This window comes from Chiloscyllium punctatum, chromosome 26, assembly GCF_047496795.1.
Source record: "Chiloscyllium punctatum isolate Juve2018m chromosome 26, sChiPun1.3, whole genome shotgun sequence".
NCBI lineage: Eukaryota > Metazoa > Chordata > Chondrichthyes > Orectolobiformes > Hemiscylliidae > Chiloscyllium > Chiloscyllium punctatum.
This window is the reverse complement of record NC_092764.1, coordinates 17,406,201-17,434,156: the sequence shown is the minus strand read 5'-3', so window position 1 is coordinate 17,434,156 and position 27,956 is coordinate 17,406,201. Positions and strand designations below refer to the sequence as shown.

General features: G+C 41.4%; 1 protein-coding gene across 2 annotated transcripts in view; it reads right to left on the bottom strand.

Annotated features, from left to right (window-relative positions):
• Positions 1-27,956, bottom strand: part of LOC140496296 (chromodomain Y-like protein 2) — a 150,732-nt gene that overhangs the window by 23,621 nt on the left and 99,155 nt on the right. For both annotated transcript variants that reach the window (XM_072595870.1, XM_072595871.1), the window contains exons 5-6: positions 8,867-9,077; positions 3,699-3,842 (exon numbers count right to left, since the gene is read on the bottom strand). In XM_072595870.1, the coding sequence (XP_072451971.1) occupies positions 3,699-3,842; positions 8,867-9,077 (355 nt within the window). The remainder of the gene's footprint in view (positions 1-3,698; positions 3,843-8,866; positions 9,078-27,956) is intronic.

Genomic DNA, 27,956 nt, shown 5'->3' with positions numbered 1-27,956 from the left:
GCAACAGCCTATTATAATTCAGTTAATCGTAACTACAACAGCTCATTATAAGACAGTCAGCTGTAACTACACCAGTTCATTACGTGACAGTTAGCTCGAAATACAACATCCCATTATAATTCATTTAGCTGCAACTACACCAGCCCACTATAAGACAGTTAGCTGTAACTTCAACAGCTCATTATAAGACAGTTAGATGTAACCACAACAGCTCATTCTAAGACCGTTAGCTTCACCATTCCATTATATGACAGTTAGCTGGACCTACACCAGCTCATTACAGACAGTTAACTGTGACTATAGCAGCTGAATATAATTCAGTTAGCTGTAACTACAACAGCTCATTATAATTCAGTTAGCTGTCACTACACCAGCCCATTATAATACACCTAGCTGTAACTACACTAGCTTATTATAGTTCAGTTAGCTGGAACTACAGAAACCTATTAGAATACACTTAGCTCGAAATAAAACAGCTCATTATAATTCAGTTAGCTGTAACTACACCAGCTTATTATAGACATTTAGCTGTAACTACACCGCTGATTATAAGACAGTTAGCTGTAACTACACCAGCCCATTATAATACACCTAGCTGTAACTACACTAGCTTATTATAGTTCAGTTAGCTGGAACTACAGAAACCTATTAGAATACACTTAGCTCGAAATAAAACAGCTCATTATAACTCAGTTAGCTGTAACTACACCAGCTTACTATAGACATTTAGCTGTAACTACACCGCTGATTATAAGACAGTTAGCTGTAACTACATCAGCCCATTCTCAGCCAGTCATGACTACTATATAAAAGCAAGCTTTTGAGAATTTTTGATTTTACTTTCACTTGCATATCTCCTAAAGGAGAACTTATTTTACTTTCTTTACACGGAAGTTTTCATAATTCACTCTCACCATCTCCAATCCCTGGTATTATTTCTTGGTTCAATATGCCTGCTGCTGTTATACTTTATCCTCAAGATTTTGCTTTTTGTACTTTCTGTCTCAGTATTAGATGGATCTACATTGCGCCAATTTTATCTTTCTTGTTAGTTCAGCTAATTACAGCCTTATTACAAGGAAATAACAACTAATATCCTCCTATCATTCCCACAGTCTCTCATTCTTGCTCCTTTGAAAAGATATTGCTGGTACTCTGTAAATCCTGCTTTTATAGCTTGTTGTTACTGAGTGGGAAAATATTCTTTTGGCTTATTTTGTTTATGACTCTGGTAAAAAATCTTCCATCAATTTCTTCCATTAAGTCAGTGTTTCTAATTTTTAAGATTTATTCATTTCCAGGACATGGGCATTGCTGGCATGTCTAGCATTTTTTCCCCAGTCCCCACTGCCCTTGGGAATGTAGTGGTGCACCACCTTCTTGAACCTTGGCAGCCTGGTGATGAAGGCACTCCCACTATATTGCTGGTGATGATGAAAGAACAACAATATATCTCCAAGGCTAGATGGTATGTGAAGTGGATTCATACTCAGATTGATCCAATCAATCACTGTCTTTCTTGTCATTTTAATCCAGGGTGAAAGTGATGGGACATTATTTTTGACCACCTTAACGATACTTTCCTTCTGCCCCATTGATCAGCGAAACCTATCCACTCTCTGACCATGACTCCCCTCGGCATTCAGGCTTCCACATTCTCCATACACATCACTTTTCTCTGGATGGGGAATTTCAATAGCTAATTTCAACTTCCTTAGCCTCCTGAGGAGGTAGAGGCACTGCTGTACTTTCTTGACCGTACTGTCAACGTGGGTAGGCCAGGACAGATTATTAGCGATCATCACTCCCAGGAAATTTGTTGGGGAAGGGGGTGAAAATTTGATTTTATTTAAATTGTTCACAAAGACTTTTCATTATCTCTCAGAACACTAATCAGCACCTAATACATTTGACTTTTAATCAAATCCTCTTCAACCTTTTGGATTGACTATTTTGTTCAACACCAAATCAATCCTGGCTCTCTTACAGAAGCTGCATTCAGAAAGCAGAATTTTTTTTCCTTTGCAAACATTTCTTTTCACTTCAAAATCCTCAATGCTGTGTAAAACTCCTGGTCTACCTGAGACCTGCATACCTTTTTCTAGGCTGCAGAGATTCTTCTAACATCTTTCCCGCACCCTCAGCACAGGACGGGTGAGAAGCCATAACCTCACTCCTTTTTCTCCCAGAATCTTAGGACTATGAGTTTTCTAATTTCCATGTACAAGCCTCAAACTTAAAAAAAAATCCACGAGATCTTTACAATCTCAACAGGGTACCATTCATTGGTCGTTCTCTCCCAATTAGCCTGACTCAGTTGGTAGCACTCTAGTCTGAGTCACACAGTTCAATAAAGGTTCATCTATATTGATAGTGGGTCTGTCCTATGAAAATTGAGCAAAATGGTCCTGAATTGTTTGATGTTTCAAAGAATGAGAGGTAATCTCATTTAAACCAAGAAAACTTGATTTGACTTATTACTGTCATGTGTACCGATGTAGAGTTAAAAGTGTTGTCTTACATGCTTTACAGGCAGGTCATACAATACCAGTGCATCAGGTTAACAGAACAGAGTGCAGGATACAGTGTTCGAGCTGCTGAGGAGGTGCACAGAAAGCTTAACATTAACATTAAAGAGGCCCATTCAGAAGTCCGATAACAGCGGGGAAGTAGCTGTTCTTGAATCAGTTTGTACACGAATGTTCATACATTCTGCCCAACAGAACAGGGTGGAAAATAGTATAATCAGGCTGGGAGGGGTCTTTGATTATGTTGGTTGCTTTCCCAAAGTAGGGGGAGTTATAGATGAAGTCAATGGATGGAAGGCTGGTTTGTGTAATGGATTGGGCTGTCTTCACAACTCTCTGTAGTTTCTTATGGCCTTGGGAAGATCAGTTGCCATCCTATCCACCTGCGATAGGATGCTCTCCGTGGTGCGTCCATAAACATTTGTCAGAGACTTTATGGACTCACTACATTTTAGACAGAAGGCAGGAGGTTCAAGCAGCATTTAAACACATTGCTGAGGCTGATATTTCAATAAAGGACTGAGGGAGTGTTACAATACTGACATTGCCATCTTTGAAATGAAATGTGGAAAAGTACCATCTGCCCAGTCAGGTGAATCAAAACTGATCTTGTGGTGTGATTCATTGTTGAGTAGGAAGCTTTCTGATTGTTTATCGATATTTACCCCACCGCTAATTTCATCAAACGTATTTGTGGGACCTTTCTCTGTGCTAACTGGTTGCTGTGTTTGCACAAATAGCAACAGGAAAACAGTCCTCTGTAAATGCTTCGGCCTTGCACATTATCAGGCGCTTTGACAAAAGGGTCAGTTAAGACTCGAAATGTCAGCTCTTTTCTCTCCTTACAGATGCTGCCAGACCTGCTGAGATTTTCCAGCATTTTCTCTTTTGATATCAGGCTTGCTTACTTGGACATAAAGGTAAATCAGAATTGAACCAGTCACTACTCAGGATCAGCTGATGCAAGGTTCAGCTCTTGTTTGGCCTATCAGTGAGGATCTTGTTACTTATAGTTAGCTTTTTAAAATGAATAAAAAGCTTTCCAATTATGGGATCTGCACTTTTTTTAAACAGTTACCAAGGGCCAACCAGGATTTTGTAAACTCAAATTTGCTTGAATGCACCCATCTAAACCATAAAACTGGTTGTTAAAGTGAAAAATAAACTTGCCATTGCACTGCACGATGCCATTTCTTTCACGCGTAACATTACTTCTTGACTAAACGTTGTTGGCCAGAAGACCTGAGACACCAGTCCCCTACTGCAGGCTTCTTGTGCAGTTAACTTTCTCCCACAAAACAGCATTTCATTTGCCTGAAAGAGGAAGATACATTTTTTTAATGTTCGCCCAGAATCTTGCTTTAAAAAAGAACTTCTGCTGCATTTTCATAAAGGCACAACGTTAGTAACGACACACAAATAGTTTCAAGAGGCGCAGTACAAAGTTAGAACACAAGCCTTGAGATTAAAAATTATCGCGAATGTTCACAATCTAAGAATAGAAACAGAAAGAAATGCTTGACTGCTCAGTCCCCATTTTGAAGTAAGGTGCTGGCTCTGTGTTCTGGTATTATTTTTTGATACATCATTTATTCTTCAATACTTTATTCAAATAACCATATCACATACAAGCCTAAGCATGCCTGCCTTCTATTTTAAGGTGGTTCAGAGGCATCACAGCCTAACAACAACAAGGTGAATATTCGCTTTAAATGCCAAGGGCCTGATGTGAATCGTAAGGCTCCTCCTGCTGCTCCCTCCCCATGTCCCCAATCAGAGACCGGTACCTTATACAAAGGAATAGGAAACCAGGACCTATTGGCTTCACCTCCCACCAGACAAGTCAGTGGATACACTGGGGAAGTTGTGTGCATTTGGCTTTGTATATGTTTGGGGTTTCTTTGGAAATGACAGGAAATGACATCACCAACCCAAACATATAAATAGAAAGCAGGAATTATCAGCAGTCCTTCCCCGAAGGCCCACTGAAGATGTTACCTAGTAGGGTGATGAAACATCTGGAAATGAACCTTCCAGCTCAGCGAGCAAACCTACATCCAAGGTATCATGTCACTGGAGAAGCCCTGTATCAAGAGAAGTGCTCAGAGTGTATCAGAGGGGACAAGAGGGGAAGAAAAACAGGTACAGCAGCAAACTGCACACAGTTAGCTTGGTCTCCTGGTGGGCAGATAATCCAATCTGCTGATGCTTCTCCCTTCACTGTTGTTCCTCTCATGTGGACATAAATATTCCCGTGATACTGTTCTGAAACCCTGGTGTCTTGGCCAATATTTACACCCTAAACATCATTACTACTTAGTCATTGCGCATTGTGAAAATTGTTTTTCACATTTCCTTGTATTTCAAAAGCACCCCAATAGTTCTAATGAAAACTCTGAGGTTGTAAAAGGTGCTCGATAGTATCACACCTCACTGAGATTGCGCATTGGCAATCAAGTCCTACTAATCTCAGGGTTTTTATAGAAGTTAAATTTTATTTTATTATTGAAATATGCGGAGTTCCCAATTTACCTGAGTCTGTTTGACAGGTGAAGAGAAAACACTGACCAGCTTTCTGAACTTAACACGGATTAGTACTTTGTACAGAAAATGACATTTAACCATAGGTAAACTATGAACAGTTCGTATAAGTCTACTAGTTAAAACTCTAACCACCTTCTAAAACACCACAATAGACATATACAAACAGGCAAAATAAACTAGTTTCATAAGTGAAGGTACAGGAAAAAACTGGGGAAGCAGATATACAAAGCAATGGGCCAATTTTTGGAAAATGGGATTAGAACAGTTAGGAGGCTATTTTTGACTGGCTGAAATGCCTTTTTCTGTGCTTTATATGACCTCTCTGATGCCATGACTCTAATAGCACTAGTCCTCAAGATTCAATGGAGTTCTCTAGTTCCATAAGCTTTATCTTTGGGTTCTTTCACTTTTTCACATAAGGCACGGACTGACTAGTTCACAAATTACAAAGTCTCTAACTTTCTGGTTAAAAGCAAAAGTTTGCAACAACTGTTGGGATAAAGTAACAATTGGCTTTTTTTGGGCAGTTTACTGGAGATAAAAACACACCATCTCCCCTTCTGGAGGTCTGAGAGCTTCTTTTTGTATCAGCCATACTCACAAGCTGTTCAGCTGCCTACAAGCCAATCAGATAATTGTCATCAGGCTGGTGACCTTTGACATCCACGATTGGTCTAAATTCCTCAAACCAATAATTAATCTGTTGCCGACTGAGTCTCATTCTGTACATGCAACCTCGTGTCGTGCCATCTCTCCTACACCAACCCCCACTGCTTACAAATCAAGAATGTAACTCACAAAGAGTTCCAGTACCTCGCTGTTCAAAATTCCAGCAATTCCTCTGTTGCAAAACAGCCCTTTTCTCAATTTACACCACAGTAAAAAGTAAAAGAAAAATACATGGTTGTTAAAATAAATGCAGATTATTCTTTCTTTTATCTTGAAGTATGGAGATAAGTAGATCAACGACGAGAATTTTTGCTTCAATTTTGCAGGGAGCTATTTTGTAGCTGGAACACTACTTAAGAGACACAGCCTAAAGGCTTTGAGGCAACAGATACAAACTTTGTGGAAGCACTTCTTTGTGGTCAGTAACTTCAACTGGTAACGACACCCAGGAGCGAGCAGCTTTTACAAATTTAAGGTCTTGCCATAATTCTTGGGTAAAGCAGTGCTAATGATTCCTATAAACAATCTAAATGTTTTATATTACAAGGCTATTGTGTATTGTACAATACTTGACAATACAACAGTATGATCTAGCAGTACAACAATACTATCCCTCAGTGATCTGAACTAGAGTTTTGTATGCTTTGCTTTAGCAGTTTTGGCAAGGTCACCAAGATGAAAAGAAACATTTTTGACAGACTTTACATATTCAAATCAATATGATTTGCTTCTCGGTAATAATACAAAATATTAAATACGCTGTGCCTCTTCAAAGCAGAGCATTGTCTTGTTCAATTGAAACTGGATAACTCTTGATGACTAATGAACAGTTATTGTTGGTTTTTTTAGTATCTGACTAGCCTTCTGCTATAAAACTCCACAGATCTTGCTTACATCTCGGTCTCCACACCTTCCAATATTCATTATGAGAAAGGGATTAAAGGTTTTCCAACGATACATCCGAGGTATTGTTTTAATAGGTTTGGGAATTGCTCATAAATCACTGTCCATTATGAACCAACAACGAAGCTTATCAATAAGCATTCTATTCTTGCAAGAATAGTGAATGATTTCAAACACAACACTTTAAACGTAACCAATTTTTCCCCTAAACTCTAATCTGTGAAGAAATAGTCAAAACATCTTGAAATGTGACACTTGCATTTGACCACTTTTTTTTCTGTCAGTTGGGAGTTTGACATATATGGAAGCCACATGCCAAGAGTATTGTCAAACCAGACTACGGTTCATGCTTGCTTGCTGCACACTCTCTCCAGTAAGGAGACAATGCACTTGTGGAAACGGTTGTCTTCATAACAGTCCAGATCAGAGTCTTGTAACCTGCAGCAAAAAAGCCACATGACAGAGGTCTAACACGAAACTAAGTCATGGGAATTTTTAAAAAAATGTTGGCACTGAAATGTTAACCGTAAGGACATAGAGATAGGAACAGGAGTAGGCCCTTCAGTCCCTCAAGCTTACTTCACCATTCAATACAATCATGGCTGGTCTCATCTCAGCCTCAACTCCATTTTTCTGCTCATTCTCCATGACTCTCCAACCCATTACTCATTAAAACTCTGTCGATATCCTCCTTAAATTTACTCAGCACCTCGGCATCCACCACATTCTGAGGTAGGGAATTCCACAGATTCATGACTCTGAGACAAATAATTTCTCCTCAGCTCTGTCTAAATCTGCCACCCCATATCCTACAACCATGACCTTTTGTTCTAGATTTTCCCACATGAGGAAACATCTCCTTCTACATCTACTTTCTCGATGAAGGGCTTTTGCCCGAAACATCGATTCTCCTGCTTCTCGGATGTTGCCTGACGTGCTCTGTTTTTCCAGCACCACACTCTCGACTCTGATCTCCAGCATCTGCAGTCCTCACTTTCTCCTTCTACATCTACTTTGTCAATCCTCTTTAGCATCTTAAATATCTCAATGAGGTCTTCTCTCATTCTTGTAAAGTCCAGAGAGTGTAGGTCGAAACTGTTCAATCCCTCTTTGGAAGAGAATCATTATGTTGAACTTTATTATTTCAAATGATTATTTTCATGAAAAACCTCTTTGTGCTCCAAATGAACCATTCCTAGTGTTATGGCCACAGCGTGGTTATAGATAATGCCTTTCATTCAGGGTAAAGGTTCTATATATTGACAAATATTATTGTCTGATACAATGAACAGTTCTGAATGTGTGGCCAGAATCATTTTATTGGTCAACAGGTGAAAAGATTATCTTATTTCTATGCGCCCTGTTAAAGAGTTTATTTCAAAAGTGACTTTACTGACAAAATTATAGTAAAACAAAGCCAAAAAAGGTCTACAATTCAAAATCAGGTTGATTTTAATTTCGCTTTGTTTTTAAACTGATAACTAAATTCAACACTGACTTTTTACATGTTTACATTTACATTTATATTTACACTGACAAATTACATGTACTACCAGAGACAGTTGGCAATCTGAAAACTGTCTTGTTCAGAAATGCTGAATTTTCATCTTGCTCTCCCGAACAGATATGATTTTTATGCAACTTTTAAAAATGAAATATGTTCTTCTGGTGTAAAGGAAAAGATTGCTGGGCCCTGTTCTAGATTAAAGAATGTTATACATTAGAATGGGCTACCATTGGTAACAATGACCTTTGTCACCCTCCTGTCATTGGAAGCAGACAGGTATGCTGTATATCTGCCGGCTTAGCCAGTATTGCTTTGAACCTATCCTCCGAGGTCCATGCACAGTAGTGACTCCTGGACCCTCTGACTGGTTGTGTGGCTATGCTACCTCAAGGGAACGTTACTTTCAACTGGTATTTATTCCACTTGCACTGGTTGGTCCAATCTCCTTTCCCTCAGCACCTGAAAGGTCTGTACCATGTCAAGATCAAGAGATAATGCAAACGTGAAATAGAGATAAGGCAAGTATTTTGATCAGCTAACTCAAGATCAGAGATTAGGTGGAAACACACAGTAGGTAAAGGCAGTGTGTGCAGAGGGGATAGAGACATTAACACTTCAAAGGTGGACCCTTCACGAAAGCATAAGGTGGGAAACAGTAAGTACACGCATTTTTACAATTAACAAAACAGGTTATTTCCTTAAGCCGAGAACTCACTAGAGCGACTCCCATTATCTGCGGAAAGGTGTACGATGAACATCCAGCAGGCGTCAGACGTATAGTTGCGTATGGAGTTTGGAACCATGCTTTTTCACTGGCCCACACAATGTCACAGAGCGGAAGAATAGAGGCTCCCAGTCCCAGAGCTGGCCCGTTGACTGCTACAACAATGGGTTTCTTAAACTGAATGAAGGCATTCACAAAATCCCTAGAAGAAAAGAGAATGCAGCAAAAAAGAAACAACCATTAGTGAGCAGTAACAGATCGTTCCGGATGAGCTCAGCATTGTTTCTGGTTAGTCTGGGATTGTAGATGCTGACTGCTTCCAGTCAGCCTCACTGCAGTCACCACATTCTCATTTCAGATCAGTAATGAAATGAAAGGGAAGCAATTTTAAACTTCAAACTATATCAACTGCAGACTGGATAAAACACAGAAGCAGGCGATTTGATCCCTCCTATCTATATTTGCTCTTCACAAGAATAACTCAGCTAGTCCAATGCAGTCTTGATGGCACTGCAAATTCTCCCTCTTCAGATGATTATCCAATTCTCTTCAGAAAAGCATGATTGAGCCTGTCTCCACGACACTCTTGAATACTGCGTTCTGAACCCTAACGACTCACGTGTAACAAAAGACTTCTCTCAACTCATCTTGGGTTCTTTTGCTATTTATTTTAAATTGGAGCCCTCTGGTCCATGGGGCACTGATGGGAACAATTTCTCCCCATCTCCTCTGTCCAGATCCCTTGCAATTTTGTGTAACTCTCTCAACCTCCACTTCTCAAGTACAATAGCTGCAGCATCTCCAACCTCAACCCTGGAAACACTTTTGAAAATCCTGTCTACAGCCTTTGGTGCCTTCACTCCATTCCTACAGGATGGCACCCAGAATTAGGCACAACCCAATGGAGGCCAAATCAATGCTTTATATTTAGATTTCCTACAGTGTGGAAATGGGTCCTTCGACCCAAAAGTCCACACCGACCCTCCAAAGAGCAACCCACCCAGACCCATTCCCCTACACTTACCCCTTCACCTAACACTATGGGCAATTTAGCATGGCCAATTCACCTAACCTGCACATTTTTGGATTGTGGGAGGAAACCGGAGCACCCGGAGGAAACCCACGCAGACACGGGGAGAACGTGCAAACTCCACACAGACAGTTGCCTGAGGCGGGAATTGAACCCAAGTCTCTGGCGCTGTGAGGCAGCAGTGCTAATCACTGTGTCACCGTGCCATCTGGGTGGGTTGCTCATCGGAGGGTCAGTGTGGACTTGTTGGGCCAAAGGGCCTGTTTCCACACTGTAGGGGATCTAACCTAAATGTTCGGAACAACTTCCTTTTGTGTCCGACACCACTGTAAAGCTTAGGATTCCATTTGCCTTCCAAACCTTCTGCTGAATCTCCTTTAGCATTGCACCCCTGATTTTATATCATTTCTTCCTATTAAAATATGCCACCTTATACGTCTCTGCACTGAATTTCATCTGCCATGCATGCACTAATTTACCAGATTGTCCCTGTCCTCTTAAAACCTATGATCCCGCTCATGGTTAATCTGTGCAAGTCCAAAAGATGACTGTTCACTATTATTCCGTTCCCTGTCAATCAGACAATCTCCTATCTGTGCTGCCACTATCTCTTTCGTTCCTGGTATTTTCACTTTGCTGACTGACTTGCTATGTGACTACTTATTAAATTCTTTCTTGGAAGTCCATGTACACCACACCAGCCGCTTTATCTTCTTCAACTCTCTCTATCACCTCTCTGAATTGTAAGTGCAATTCAGTTGAACAAACATAACAAAACCACACTGGCTTTCCTGAAATGACTTACCAAGTGATTGATCATTCTGGCCCTGATCATCATAGAGTCATTCAGCCTGGAAACAGACCCTTTGGTCCAGATCGTCCACACTGACCAGGTTTCCCAAACTAAACCAGTCCTATTTGCCTGCGTTTGGCCCATATTGCACTAACCAGTCCATAGTTACTGGGATTATCCTTAACGCCTTTTTTGGATAAAGGCATCAGCTGCTGGGGGTAGCCTGCCAAAGGGAATATCAACTGCTTTGCAAGCATTTAACTAGTATTTGCCTATTTTAGGCTGGAGCTGGGATTTCATTTAAACACACTATGAACATAGCCGGACAGGTGATGTCAAACTGTCCTTTCCCTCATGATCTGAAGAACATGGTAAGTCATTTGGTGGGCGGCACGGTGGCACAGTGGTTAGCACTGCTGCCTCACAGCGCCGGAGACCCGGGTTCAATTCCCGCCTCAGGCGACCGACTGTGTGGAGTTTGCACATTCTCCCCGTGTCTGCGTGGGTTTCCTCCGGGTGCTCCGGTTTCCTCCCACAGTCCAAAGATGTGCAGGTCAGGTGAATTGGCCATGCTAAATTGCCCGTAGTGTTAGGTAAGGGGTCGATGTAGATGTAGGGGTATGGATGGGTACGCTTCAGCGGGGCGGTGTGGACTTGTTGGGCCGAAGGGCCTGTTTCCACACTGTAAGTAATCTAATCTAATCTAAACATGTCAAGAGATAAGGCAAACATGAGACAGAGATATTTTCATCAGTTAACACAAGATGAAAAAATAGAGGGAAGCACACAGCAGGTAAAGGTAGTGCCTGTGGAGATAGCAGAGACATTAACTCTTCAAGGCCGGAGTCTTAATCAAAGCATACACAGATACAGGCGTTTTTACAACTAATGATTAGATTTGACAAAGAACTTTGAGTGAATCCCATTATCTCCTGGATGCTAGCTGAATTACTGTTTACAGCTTGAGCAGCCTCACAGAGTCATAGAGATGTACAGCATGGAAACAGACCCTTCGGTTCAACTCATCCATGCCAACCAGATATAGAGTCATAGAGATGTACAGCACGGAAACAGACACTTCGGTCCAATTCATCCATGCTAATCAGATATTCTAAATCAATTTAGTTCCATTTTCCAGCATTTAGCCCATATCCCTCTAAACCCTTCCTATTCATATACGCATCCAGGTGTCTTTTAAATGTTGTAATTATACCAGTCTCCACCACTTCCTCTAAAACCAACCTCTGCATGAAAAATTTGCTACTTAGGTCCCTTTTACATTTTTGCGATCTCACCTAAACTATGCCCTCTAGTTTTGGACTCCTCCACCTCAAGAAAAAGACCTTGACTATCTGCCCTGTCCATGCCCCTCATGATTTTATAACCCTCTATAAGGTAACCCTTCAGCTCCCGACTCTCTAGGGAAAACAGTTCCAGCCTATTCAGACTCTCCTTATAGCTCAAACTCTCTAACCCTGGCAACATCCTTGTAAATCTTTTCTGAACCCTTTCAAGTTTCACAACATCCCTCCTATAGCAGGGAGACCAGAATTGTGACCAAAAGTGACCTAACTAATGCCCTGTACATGACTTCCCAATTCCTATACTCAGTGCACTGACCAATAAAGCAATCTATCCTATTGACCTCCACTTTCAAGGAACTATGAATCTGAACTCCAAGATCTCTTTCATCAGCAACACTCCCCAAGACCTTCCCATTAAGTGTAGAGAGTTTATGAGCTGGAGTGTGAACTCCAGCAGCTGACAGATCAGAGAGGGTCCTAATTTGAATCCTGCCATGGCAAATGGTTGAAAACGAATCCAAAAAATCTGCAATTAAGAATCTAATGACTGTGAATCCATTGCCAATTGTCGGGAAAAACCCATCTGGTTCACTAAATGTCCTTTACAGAAGGAAACTGCCATCTTTACCTGGTCTGGCCTACATGTGACTCCAGACCCACAGCAATGTGGTTGATTCTCAACTGCCCTCAGGGCAATTAGGGATGGGCAATAAATGCTAGTCTAGCCAAAGATGACCTCATCCTGTGAATGAATATAAAGAAAAATGCTATGGGCTCCTTATTGAGGCTAACTATGCAAATCTGTCTTTTCTCACTGATTAACACCATACCTTCCTGAGGAACATCCTTTATTTTTTCCTTTATACTGCATCCTACTGTGCGGTTACTGTTAGGGGGCCTGTCCACTAGTCCTGCATGTGCTATGAAAATGGAGAAAATTGGTGAAGGCACTATACTTGGATTTCCGGAAGACATCTGTTAAGGTGGCTTTGGTGGAAAATAAAATCTCCCAATGCAGGGGTAACACATTGGTTGGTAATTCCTTTTATCCTACAGGTTGTTAGGAAACTGCCATAACCTTCTTTGGCCCAAGTGTGATTCCAGACCCACATAGTGTGGTTGACCGTTAAGGGCCCTTTGGGCAGTTAGGGATGGCCAATATATGCTGACTCAGCTAGCGAGGTCGGCATCCTGTGCATAAATAATAAAGGAACGCAAACCATGTTTGAGAATTGCTTTTAATAGCTCGAGTTAAATAAAAGATAGGTGGAAAAAAAAATCCTCATTTGGAGTCCATCAGGTAGAACAGATGGGAAGCTTAATTTAGACAGTATACAAAAATGCAGATAATTAAAATGTGCATAATTCAACAAATTTCACCAACAGGATCAACAAAATTGATGACGTAGGAAAAGCCTTGCAGGTTTTGAACCGGTGATGGAAGGCCACGAGTAACTGGCTGTGGATCCTGCTGACACACTTGGCAAAATGTCAATGATCAAATTGGGAGGACACTGAAACACAGGCCAGCTGCTTACTCAGACACAGTGACCTTAACAAATTATACTATAGCCAGAAATTGCATTGACTGAGCATTCTACCTGAAACATTACTCAACCTTCAGATATTGGCTGGCAAACGACTCATTCCCGGGATATTGTATTTCAAATTCGCAGCACTCACAGGGTTTATTTCTTGTCTTTTTTGCTCAGGATTATTGATGATCATATTTCTATATATTAATACACAATAATTAAGAGACTATAGTTTAATATGGTTTCTTACAACCACAAAACTAGGGGGGCAACTTGCGTAAACAGTTGCTGACCAGTTCAATCCTTTGAAAGAATTGGAGTTCCATCCAAGTACAATGATCTAAGTGGCTCTCTCGAGATTTTCCAAAGTCAAAATCTTACTAACTTGTTTCGTAACTTCTGCACTCCACCAGAATAAATAACAGACTCACAGTCACAGAGATGTACAGCATGGAAACAGACCCTTCGGTCCAACTTGTCCATGCCGACCAAATATCCCAACCCAATCTAGTCCCATTTGCTAGCACTTGGCCCATATCCCTCCAAACCTTTCCTATTCATATACTAACCTAGATGCCTTTTAAATGTTGTAATTCGACCAGCCTCCACCACTTCCTCGGGCACCTCATTCCAAAATCCGCACCACCCTCTGCATGAAAAAGTTGCCCCTTCGGTCTGTTTTAAATCCCTCACCCTAAACCTATGCCCTCTAGTTCTGGACTCCCCCACCCCAAGGAAAAGACTTTGTCTATTTATCGTATCCATGCCCCTCATGATTTTATAAACCTGTATAAGGTCACCCCTCAGCCTTCGATGTTCCAGGGAAAACAGGCCCAGCCTATTCAGTCTCTCCCTGTAGCTCAAATCCTCCAATTGCCTTTCCTAACAATGTTACCAACTTCAGTCTCAACATTTCCATTCCTAAGTATTCAATTAGCTCTTTTAAAAGTAGAGGCTCTGAATAAATCAATAAACATTTTCATGGAAGAGACTGGTTCAACTTCCTACCTTTGATGGACTTCCTTCGCCATTCACAGATTTCTGCTCTCTGCGAATGATGAACAGAAAGTGTGCACATGGGTAAATTTTTTGGAATGTTACTAATACATTCCCCCCCCCCCCCACCCTCTTTGGTTTAACGTCCAGCTCCATTTTATGGATATTTTTAGTTAAGCTGTTCAGAGATGTCATGGCACACCACTGGGGCAGGTAGGAACTTGAACCTGGTTTCCAGAAGCAGAGGTAGTGACACAACCACAAGAGTCAGAATTTTCTTTTTACGTTGTGAGCTGAACATGTACATTGAATCCTGGCTGGACATTTATTAAACATTAATCTGTTGAGAAGTGTTATGACATCTCTGGAGGACAAGTGAGACTGGAACATGGACATGCTGGCTCAGATACTAACACTGCACCACAAGACTGTAAGCTCCAATTTATGTCGAGCAACAGAAAGTACAGGACTATATCCCTTTAAGGCTACAAAAGCAACTGCTTCCAAGTAAATTTTGGGTGGGGTGATACAGATAACAAGTAAGAGATTTTCATTCTTATACTTAACGGTTGTAATATCTTTCTTTTGAAGAGTGACTCAGAAAGTTTTGTGTGACTAGAACTACAATGGACAGGAAATGTATGATACATTGTTAATGCAAGACCACCAGGTGATCCTAGCGACAATTAGGTTGAAACAGCTGCATGAGCTGAGGGCAAAATAAATAGCAAAAATTACCCTGAATGGAGTAATGTATTCTGAGTGTTACAAGGTCAAAATAAGTTTTTATTTCTATTCACCCAGGACTCAAAAATAACTAGGAATACAAAATAGCAAATTAAACAAAACAGCGAACAGCCTGAAAAATTATTCAAATTTGCAGATGTTCTGACCTCAAAAATGCATGAAGTAGAAAGTACTGCAACACCAAATACTATAAAGCACTGTCATCCTGTAACTTTATGTGAATTTTGACTTTCTTGATAAAAACCCATATCCTTGAAAAAGAGGACCGTGAAGATAAGAAGCCATTTACTGAGGCTACATACAGCAATTGTGAAATTGGGAAGTGATGGAAACATGCTTATTTACTTGCAGTGGGCAAAGAAAATATTTTTACTGGCCTGTAAATTCCCACAGGAACTGATATTAGTATTATCCTTGGAAGGAAAGTTAAGCCCAAGGAGAGTACACTTTGTTCCAAGTACTCGCTCCCCATTGTGTAAAAAAATAAACAAAATGTTCCTTGACATTTTCGTTAAAAAAAGTCAAGTTTTACAACCAAACGGTTTTGTGTTTCATTGCTGCATTGTGGAAGGTCACTAGGGCTCTGTTAGCTACTGAATTCATCTTAAGACGCTTGTGGGGAACAATGCACGTTTGACCACTCCACGAGGGTATCATGTAAATGCTGTCCCCCTTTTAAATCAAAAAGAAAGTGCTACATGGTTGATTAGTAGTCCTTAAATAATGTCATCCTGCTGAGTCAAAGTCAAAGAAAGCTTTTATCACAATTTAGCAACTCTTCAGTATAGACTTCAAACTTTTTTGTTCTTTATAACTATAATAGAATAATTTTGTTCCACAAATGTTTTCAAAAAATCCTCCTTTTCAGTCATGCTCATTCCTTGCATGAAGTGCCTCACCCACCAGTTTATATAGATAACAACAGTGCTTTGGTGTTAGAAAGAACTGCACTTGTGGAAGTCTTGCAATTATTCCACCACTTTTAAGTTGTTTGACTAACCACACAACGTGTTCTCAAATAGTTGCAGTGGTTCTCTAAAGTTATCCATTTAACAATATTCCATCAAGAAATGCATTCTATGGTGATAAAATGTTATTCTTTTAATTGGACTGATTACAGTTCATTCAGACTCTGGGTGAATAACCACTGTTTCCTCACCACCACCCCCACCCCCACCCCCCACCCCTCCCACCACCACCTCTTCAAAATGGTCCTCTCAAGAAAATAATAGCACGAGCAGATTTACCTGCCAGAATAATTATAACAGTGCCCTCCACTTCCACAATGAACAGGAGCAAGGACTAGTGCAATGTGAAGAAAAAGTCTAACAGAAATACAGATCAATAAAGTCAATCCTGCAGAGTGAAGACAGGTATGGAATCAGGCTAATTTATTCTGGTCAAGTTTTTTTCCTATAGAATTACACAGAATATGCAGCAAGATGTCAACCAGCCCAACCAAGCTGTGTCCCAATTGGTCCTCCTCCCATCCTTTCTCATTTAATTCTATCAACATAATCCTTTATTTGTTCTTCCCTCATTTAATTATTCAGCTCTTTCTGAAACAGAGAGTCATACCGAGTGCAAAGGAAGATGGTTATGATGATTGGAGACCAATCATCTCAGTCCTGCAATGTCATTGCTGGGGTTCCTCAGAGTGCCATTGTAGGGCCAACTATCTTCAGCTCTTTCAGCAACACCTTCTATCCATCATAAAATCAGAAGTGGGAACATGGGTGTTGACTGCACTATTTGTGATTCCTCAGATACTTAAACAGTTTGTGTCCAAATGCAGCAAGACGTGGACAACCTTCAGGCTTAGTGTTGGAAAGCGGCAAGTAATATTTGCATCACACAAAAGGAAGATAATGACCAACTCCAACAACAGACAATCAAATAATCTCCCCCGGAATTCAACGGCATCATCACTGTGGAATCCAGCCCTATCAACATCATACTGGGAGCCATTATTGACCAGAAACTTATCTAGATTAACCAGATTAATATAGTGGCTGCAAGAGCAGGTCAGAAACTGGGGATATGGTGGCAGAGTAAGTTACCTGCTGACTCTCCAAAGCAAGTCAATCGTCTCGAAGACACAAATCAGAAATGTGATAGAATACTATCCACCTATCTGGCTGTGAAATACCAACACTACTCAAAACTCTTCGCACCAGCCAGAACAAAGTAGTCTGTCTGACTGCCATCCCATCCAGCATCTTCCACATTCACTCCCTTCATCACTGAGGTAGAAAAGTAGCAGTGCCTACCATGTGTAAGACACACAACTCCTACTCAGCCAGCAATGTCCACAACTATGATCAGATTAGAATAAAACAGAATTAACAGCAGGAGTATGCTGTTAGTCCCTGACGTCTGCTTCACCATTTGATAAAAGGATCTGATCTGAATGTGGCCTCAACCCACTTTATTAGTAAACTTTTACATTCTGACTCAGGAATTGATCACTGTTTTAGAAATGTTCTATGACCTTGTCGTCACTGTTTTCTGTGGAAGGGAATTCCACTCTGGACCGCACACAGAGAATACACATCTCTGTATTAAGTGAGAAACATTTTATTCTTAAACTGTGTCTCTTGGTTCTAGTTTCTTTGACAAGAGCAAACATGCTGTTAGCATCCCAAGTCCCTTCAGGATCTTACATAACTCTACAAGTTCACCACTTATTCTTCTTCCTAGCCATATCGGATATTAAAGATAGTAAGTACCAAAACCTTTCATGTATTTACCACCACAGTCTGGATTCCTCAACCGTTAAAGATTCTCCTGTTCCTTTGATGCTGCCTGACCTGCTGCGCTTTTCTAGCAACACATTTTTAAGCACTTATTCCTCTGGTCAAACCCATTTAATCTTTCCTCATATCATAAACCTCCCCCTCTCAGCCAAGTGAATCTTCTGTGAGTTTCAAATTTAATAACGTCCTTTCTTAAATAAGTAGACTAAGACTAGTTTAGTTTGGAATTATGGTCGGCATGGCCTGGCTGGACCAAAGGGTCTGTTTCCGTGTTGTAGAATTATGTAGTTTCACTACTGCCCAGTGTAGAATATTTCTACTTTTATATTTCATTCTCCTCGCACTTAAATGAAAACATTCCATATGCTTTCCCTATCACTTGCTGAACCTATCACTGTTTTGTGATGCATACACCTGGATACCCAGATCTCCCGGAGTTCTGCTATCTCCCTTCTTTTAAATCATATACAGTTTTTCTGGTTTCCTGTCCAAATGGATATGTTCATATTTTCCTAAATTATAATCTCATCTGCCAGATTGTTGTCCACTCACCTAACCTAACTACAAATCTTTGCAGACCTGTCATACTCTCTTCACATCTTACTTTCCTAGTTATCCTCGCCTTTTTGGCAAAGTTAACAACTATACATGCAGTCCCTTCTTCCAAGCCACTGACACAGATTGTAAATAGTTGCACACACACAATGCTGCATATGTATTAAAATAAAACAGACATCTGAAACACAACAGAAATTGCTGGGGAAACCTAGAATTTGAATTTGGTTTATTGTCACATGTACTTAAGTACAAAGTGCAGGAGTACAGTGAAAAGTGTACAATGTTGCCATCTTACGTACAAAGTACTTCGGCATAAGTCTTAGGTACTAAAATAAATTATGTATAAAAATAGATAAATGAAGAGAAAAGCTAGAAGTTCTACATTACAGTTCTTCATTGTAAATATTAGGAAGATAAAGGAATAAAGTGAAAAGATAAACATTACATTGCCTCTATAGGCAGCAGTCTCTCCACGTTGTGGGCTCTCCACGTGCGGTCTCACTCACCCAGCAGTTCTGGCAGTATTTATGGAGAGTGAACTGTACCTATAACTCTGCGTGCATACACTGCCTATGATTGGCTGTGAAGAAGGTGATTACAAGGATTCAGTCAACATGTTGGTCTGCTAAGCAACATCTTTTCTCCCCTACTCAAACACTACCTGGATGTTACTACACTGACCCCAGTAGCCATTAAGGGAACTGCAGTGTCCAGCTCTCTTGTGGCAATGAACAAGTTTGGATTTCAGGACAAAACCGCTATTCTTCAGTTAGAGCAGATGTCAGGAATGTGATACTTGTTCTCTGGCCTTGGGGAGTTCACTCGCAAATCTGCCTGGGCTACCCCTCCCATCTTGCTGGCAGCAGACTGATAAAACTCTATGCCACTGCATGAGTTAATCTTGATTGACACTCTCATGACCACACCTTTCCAAAGAATCAAGGAGGCAATGAGGCCAGCAAACATGTGTTTAAAATGAGTTCAAATTTGCCAGATATCCAGTGTTACTGGTACGCCATTGGAACATTGATTCGGGAGAGACTGGCATTCTGAGCTCTGCGCTGGTTTCCCACTGCCAGTTTCACATTGAGGTAAGTGTGGTAGTATGTGTCGGCTAAGCCAGTGTCAGTTCTCAGGCACTGCAACTCAGCACGGCACAGGCTTGAATCCCCTACGTCAGCTTCATTTGCTCAATACCATCCAAAGGGTTATGATGACAATGTAAAAATCCAGTTTGGCATGAATCCATATCAAAAACCTGTCCACCTTTGCCCTAAAAACATTCGACAAGGAAGTCTCAACTGCTTCACTGGGCTGGGAATTCCACAGAATCACAACCCTTCAGGAGATGAAATTCCTTCTCAACTTCTTCTGAAATCACACCATCTTTTGTGGGAGCTTGCTCTGTGCAAAGTAGCAGCCACATTTCCTACATTACAATAACAACTGCACAGCAGAAACTACTTCATTGGCTGAAAAGCATGCTGGGATGCCCTGAGGCCATATAAGTTGCTACATAAATGCAAATCTTTATTTCTGTTGAAAGCAATGGAAATAATTTATTCTTTTTTTTTGGTCGAATATGGTACAGCACTACTTTTGTTGGAGAAAGCTCTTCCTCATTTGTAAGAAGAATAAACATGATAACGTAGGTTAAAGATGACAATGGGGAATTACGTGATCATGAATTTATACCTCATTCACAAATACCTTCTGAATGTCTTTTGAAGGAGGTGGAGGTATGGGAGGAATCAGAATGCAAGTTGTTTCCAGGTATATTTTCACAATTGGCAGTCAAATAAACTTTTAAAACAGAGTCCTTCTGTTCCACAATGATAATGTTAAATTATTGTGCAGCCCTGCAAACCAAATGACAGGGACAGCCATCCAAAACTTCACTACAGTCAATCAGTCATTCTTCGTGGAGGGCAGCGTGGTGGCTCAGTGATTAGCAGTACCAGAGACCCGGGTTCGATTCCACCCTCAGGCAACTTGTCTGTGTGGAGTTTGCACATTCTCCCCAAGTCTGCGTGGTTTTCCTCCGGGTGCTCCGATTTCCTCCCAGAACCCAAAGATGTGAAGAAGGAAAGGCGGGAGTTGGGCTTGGGAAGAAGAAAAAAAAGGGCGGCACGGTGGCACAGTGGTTAGCCCTGCTGCCTCACAGCACCAGAGACGCGGGTTAAATTCCTGCCTCAGACGACTGTGTGGAGTTTGCACATTCTCCCCGTGCCTGTGTGGGTTTCCTCCGGGTGCTCTGGTTTCCTCCCACAGTCCAAAAATGTGCAAGTTAGGTGAATTGGCCATAGTGTTAGGTGAAGGGGTAAATGTAGGGGAATGGGTCTGGGTGGGTTACGCTTCGGCGGGTCGGTGTGGACTTGTTGGGCCGAAGGGCCTGTTTCCACACTGTAAGTAATCTAATCTAAATTGCCTCATTGTGTCCAGGGATGTATAGGTTAAGTAGATTAGTCATGGGAAATGCAGGGTTATGGGGATAGGGTAGGGTGGTGAGTCTGGGTAGACAATAGACAATAGGTGCAGGAGTAGGCCATTCTGCCCTTCGAGCCAGCACCATCATTAATTATGATCACGGCTGATCATCCTCAATCAGTATCCTGTTCCTGCCTTATTTCCATAACCCTTGATTCCGCTATCGTTGAGAGCTCCATCCAACTCTTTCTTAAACAAATTCAGAGACTGGGCCTCCACTGCCTTCTGGGGCAGAGCATTCCACACATCCACCACTCTCTGGGTGAAGACGTTTCTCCTCATCTCTGTCCTAAATGGCCTACCCCTTATTTTGAAGCTGTGACCTCTGGTTCGGAACTCACCCATCAGTGGAAACATATTTCTTGCCTCCAGAGTGTCCAATCCTTTAGGATGCTCTTCAGAGTGTCAGTGCGGACTTGGTGGGCCAAATGGCCTGCTTGCACACTGTAAGGATTTTCTATTATTCTTTCATGGGATGTGGATGTCACTCAGAAGGTGGCATTTCATGGCTATTGCTAATTGACCTTGAACTAATTGGCCTGTGACTTTGTTTCAGATGGTAACTAAGCTCCTGTGAAAGCATGTTCCAAAGCCATGACCACTTCCGCCTACAAGTACAAGGGCAACAGATACATTTGAACACCACCCCCTGCAAGTTCCACTTCAAGCCACTCACTTGGGAATATATCACTGTCCCTTCACAGTTACTGGGTCAACCTCATTGAACTCACTCCCCAAAGGTCGAAGGTAGCTCACCACCACCACCACCACCTCTTCAAAGCTAATAATGGATGTGCAATAAATGCTACTCCCCCCAGCAATTCCTCCACATCACAAATAAGTAAAACTAATGTTTTTGAAATCACATGCTGTCCAAAGTTTGTGAAAAGATTCACAGGAGGGTCCCAAGACTGACAACCAGAAGCGGCAGATTCAAACCACCACAAATGCCGGAGGAAAGATCACAGAAGCGCTTCACAGGAGGCTCCCAAGCACTGAGGATGTCACCTAGACAGGAGACGAAACGTCTGCAACACAAATTCCCAGCTCGGTGAACAGAACCACAATCACATGCTGTCCAAATTTTCTTCTCTAAAGCACACTGGTGATCCAGATCGGGTTTTAAGACAGTCAATGTTAGCATTCATAGTTAGCATTACTGAGACTAGCTTTCAATTCCAGATTCATTATTAAATTGAATTTAAATCCCGCTAGCTCTTGAGGGATATTTGCACCTGTGTCCCCAGAGTTATTCAGTAGCTCACTGTACTGTTTCTGAATGTACAACTTCCAACTTCCCTTGCACAAGTTGGGTTTGATAAAAGAAAAATAGGCAATTGCTATTCTGCTTTTTCGAAAACAGAATGCCAGAGACACTGACCCATTGCAAATCACAAAACTTTGGATTCCAACAAGCCAGATAAAAACAGACAAATAAATCTGTGGAAGCACGAGAAACCATCATTTCTGATTGGTACACACACGTGTGAAACTCTTCAGATGTTTCTGAGATGGTACATCAAAATGCAATTACCTGTTCTGAAGCAAAAACTGCCACCAAATTTTACAACCAGAATCTCTCTGGAATATACAAATGTGTGTATAAGACAATACTCTCCTGAAGACCAGCTGAGACGTTGATCTGGAAGTGGTGCACTAAGTCCTGCAAAAGTGAGTATTCCTGAGAGTAAATTGACAGTGTGATAAAAGTGCCCGATTATGCAGCATTGTAGTGAAGCAGTCTGAGGAAAGTGTGTGACAGGCACCAGCATGGCGAAGCAATCAAGGAAGATTGTCTTACAGGCAGCATCACAGTGAAGCAGTCTGGGAAGAGTGTCCTGCAATCAGCATCATAGTGAAGCAGTCTGGGAAGAGTGTCCTACAGGCCGTATCACTTTGAAGCAGTCTGGAAAAACCTTCCTACAGTGAGCATCATGAAGCAGACTGGGAAGAATGTCCTACAGGCAGCATCACAGTGAAGCAGTCTGGGAAGGGTGTTCTACAGGAAGGTTTTCCCAGACTGCTTCAGAGTGAGGCTGACTGTAGGGCATTCAGCCCAGACTGATTCCCTGTGATGCTACCTGCAGCATACTCTTCCCAGACTGCTTCACTGTGATACTGCCTGTAGAACACCTTTCCCAGACTGCTTCACTGTAATAATGCCTGTAAAACACTTTTCCCAGACTGCTTCACTGTAATACTGCCTGTGAACACTTTTCCCACACAGCTTCACTATAATACTGCCTGTAGAACACTTTTCCCAGACTGCTTCACTGTGATACTGCCTGTAGAACACTTTTCCCAGACTACTTCACTGTAATACTGCCTGTAGAACACTTTCCCCACACCGCTTCATTGTAATACTGCCTGTAGAACACTTTTCCCACACTGCTTCACTGTAATACTGCCTGTGAACACTTTTCCCAGACTGCTTCACTGCGATGCTGACTGCAGGACACAGTGAGGTCTGCAGATGCTGGAGATCGGAGTGGAGAGTGTGTTGCTGGAAAATCATAGCAGGTCAGGCAGCTTCCAAGAAGCAGGAAAATCAACATTATAGGCTGGAGCCCTTCATTGTCCTGCACTTAGCATCATGAAGCAGTCTGGGAAGATTGTCCTTCAGTCAGCATAGTGGTGAAGCAGTCAGGGAAGAGGGCCCTACAGTCAGCATCACAGTGAAGCAGTCTGGGAAGAGTGTCCTACAGTCAGCATCACAGTGAAGCAGTCTGGGAAGTGTTTCCTGCAGGCAACATCATGGTGAAGCAGTCTGGAAAGCTTGACCTGCAGTTGACATTGCAGTGTAGATGTCTGGGAAGAGTGATTTCTGGAGGCTGCATCACATTGAAACAGTCTGGGGAGAATGTCTTGCCATCAGTGTAGCAGTCTGGGAAGAGTGTCTGGCAGGCAGCATCACAGTGAAGAAGTCTGGGAAGGGATTCCTGCAGTCAGCTTAGTGGTGAAGCAGTTAGGGAAGGGGATCCTACAGGCAACATCACAGTGAAGCAGTCCGGGAAGTGTGTCCTACAGGCAGCATCACAGTGAAGCAGTCTGGGAAGAGTGTCCTACAGGCAGCATCACAGTGAAGTGTCTTGCTGGCAGCATCACAAAAAGTCTTTCATTTTATTTACTGATGAGAAACTGCTGTTCGGGATTCTCTGAATCACTCATTGATAAATTTGAAAAGTGTCTTCTCAAGGTGCAAGTAACACGATTACACCCATGATAACCACTGAATTAAATGGCCACAATGTGGCCCTCACAATCTATCCAGTCAAGCTTCAGGTAAATATATACTCCAATATTTAACTTCCATGAGCTATCCAACCTTTAAAAGTCTCTTAGCTTGACAGCTGTACGGGTGTGTGTGTGTGTGAGTGTGTGTGCGCGCAGAGACACACTCTCCCTAATTATAGGTTTAGTCAGAAACTGAGCAGCATTCGTCACTCAGCTGTCATTTGTTGATTTTCAAGATTCAAAGTGTGAAATTCCGGGAGGGGGGCGGTGGTGGAATTATTCCGATGGAAAGTGCTGATCTTCAAACTTTCAGAGGCCTGTCAATACCTTGGATTTGAGGCAAGGTTTCAGAAATGTGCCCAAGGAAAGAAACATAAAACATTGATGGGAAATTCCTTTTCGATACTAGATGATCTTATACCTTCTGAATCCACATCAGTCTTTGAAAGCAATTGATTATGCCCTTTTTTAAAATTCAAAATATCAAATGCATTTACTAAATTATGAATGAGTGAATGAGTGAATAACCTAATAGTTACATAGGTTACAGATTTACAGTAAGAAAACCTTTAACTAATGAATTAATAAAATCAGCGATCATAATCCTACCAGCTAATCGTGGCTCCGATAAATTATTGTTTTAGATCGGGTTTAATAGCTCATTGTAAATGCACTAGTGTATAAAGATTCAACGTTCAAAGCATGAGTTTCAGGGGGATTGTGAGGAAGAAATATTTCGCACTCTGAGTGATGATGAGTTGGAAGTCTCTGTCAATGAGGGTAATGAAAGAGGAGATAAAGGAACCTAAAAGGGAATTAAGGGATTGCAGGAAATAAATTTGCAGGTTTAAACCAGCGAATGGGATTAACTGCATGGTTCTATGAAGAGCATGTCATGTGCTGAATGTCCCCCATAATGACAACAGGATACTTAGAAATGTGTTTCATATTTAACCAAAATACACAGGTCTCACAGAACGTTACAGTTGTCACATCTTGTGAAATTCTTTTATGTCTAAATGGATCTTCCAATCTCCAAAATACAAAGAAATCTCTACTAAATCACAAGATGTTGTAGCCGAAGTAGACTATTCAGCCCATCAAGTATGCGCTCCCATTCAACAAGAACATGGCCAATTTGATAATCTTCAATTCCTCTTTCCTGCCATTTCCTCCCCCGAAACCTTTGATTCCCTTAGTGATTAAACGTCTGTTGATCTCAGCCTTAAAAATACCTAATGACCCAGCCTCACAGCCGTCCGCAGTAAAGAATTCCACAGATTGACTACCCACTGAGAGAGGAAATTCCTCCCCATCCCTCTTAAAAGGGCGATCCCTTAAATTCCTAATTGGAAGTTGTTTTGAAGAATTGTACAGCACAGCATGAGGGCCACATGATGTCCTCTCCGGATTATTCTCTGCCTCAATGGCCCACTTGAAAACCATGTGACAGCTAACTGGTAATTCTGTCTGGAGATTAGCTGAGTTTTAAAGAAATGTCGATCACAATCAGAAAAACAAGAAGATCCATCATTTTAGCAGTAACTTTTCTAAACGCATAGTCGATGTCATTAGGGAGTTTTGAATTTACAGGGTAAAACAAAGGAGCTGTTTATCTCAGCCATCTCCCACCCACCAAGATCCACACGAGTTGAATGATATAGAAAGCCAAAAAAGCACAACAGTATTCTATCTAGTAAGATTTGTTTGGATTTGGATGTAGTATTGGCACTGCAAAGAATCAATAAGTTATACATCTATCCTGGCCGGGTTACATTTTGGAATGCAAAATGATATTAGATTTTCTCCATTGAAAGGCTCTTCCTAAAGAACCCACAGGACATTCTTTCAACACAATGCAACTCAGACTTGTATTAATAAACCGTGACATACTGTGCTATGACATACACTGTCTAATGGATATGGTCCATTGGGATATTCCTGCCTTAAAGACACTGATGTGCTGCCACATAAAGTAATGGAATATAATTAATTGGGTCGAATACTCATAAAATACAAATAGTAACTCGAGATTACCACAATGACTCACAGGGTGAGTAAAATGTAATGCGTAAAAAGAACTAAATGCGATCAATTGATGAATGAACGCCAGGGAGCATGCACGTCATCTTTTTATTTCTGCTTCATTCTTTCATGATTTGGGGTATTGATACAAGGCCAGCATTTGTTCCGTAACTGCCCTTGTACTGAATGTCCTTTAGAGGCAGTTAAGACATTCACATTGCTGTGGTGTGGAGTCACAGGCTTCCTTCTTTCAGGGGCAACACCGAACTAGATGGGTTTTGTCGATGATAATTTTGTGGTCTGCTTTACTGAGATTAGCTCTCGATTGTCATTTCAGTAATAGAATTCAAAATCCACCAGCTGCCATCATGGGATTTGAACTGGTGTCCCCTGGGTCCTTGGATTACCATCACTGTCCTATTGTCATATGAACAATAAATGAATTTAGGGCTCTGAAGCAGGGGTAGGTCCCATGAGCCTGCATGAGCATTCTATATGACCATGGCTTGTCTGACTACTCCACACTCCTTTCTATTCACAATCACCTTTTATATCCTTGCTCATTAAGAATCTAACCACCTCTGCCTTCAAGCTAATCAAATGCACAGCTTCTACAGTCTTTTGAGGAAGAGTTACAAAAACTCCCAAACCTCTGTGAGAAAACAAATTCTCCTCAATTCTGTCCCACATTTCTGAATTTATAAATTGTTGTTTTGAATTATCTTTAGGGCTAGAACATTTTCACTAGCTGTTTTTAATTGTCAGGAACACATGAATAACAAAGGTTCTGGGTCTGTGTTCCCTAAACATCAGAAGATTTATGAGGTTACCAAATTGAGGATTTGACAGGGTGGCTTTTTTGTGGTGGAAGATTCCAGAACAAGGATGCATTACTGAGATCGAACTACACCACTCGGGGGTGATGTCAAGAAGCACATTGTCACACAGGGGGCTGTGGATACAGAGAACTCACCACCTATCCTCCCCTAAAAGCTGCAGAATCTGGGGTCAATTGCGATTAATATGTTTCACTTGGTAAAGATGTTCAGAGGTATAGACAAGGTACAGAACAGAGCTGGATAGATGGAGCTAAGAAACAGATGAGCAATGTCCTGAGAGAACATGTTAGAGGGACAGAAGAACTTTTATAATTTTCATCAGGTTTATTTTACACAGAACTTCTCCAATGTCAATGATTGATTGCGAAGTGTACCTTGTACGAACAGAAATACAATTATTTGTCTTTCAGAATATTTTATTACCCTGCACTTACATGTTCCCAGACGTCTCCTGTGGGGTCAGATTCTGCAACTAATTTTAAATCAATTACACTAGATAGTCTGCCTTTATTAATGACTTAGATGAGGGAGTCGAAGGGTGGGTCAGTAAATTTGCAGATGATACAAAGATAGGTGGAGTTGTGGACAGTGAGGAGGGCTGTTGTCGGCTGCAGAGGGACTTAGATATGATGCAGAGCTGGGCTGAGGAGTGGCAGATGGAGTTCAACCCTGCCAAGTGTGAGGTTGTCCATTTTGGAAGAACAAATAAGAATGCGGAATACAGGGTTAATGGTAGGGTTCTTGGTCAGGTGGAGGAACAGAGGGATCTTGGGGTCT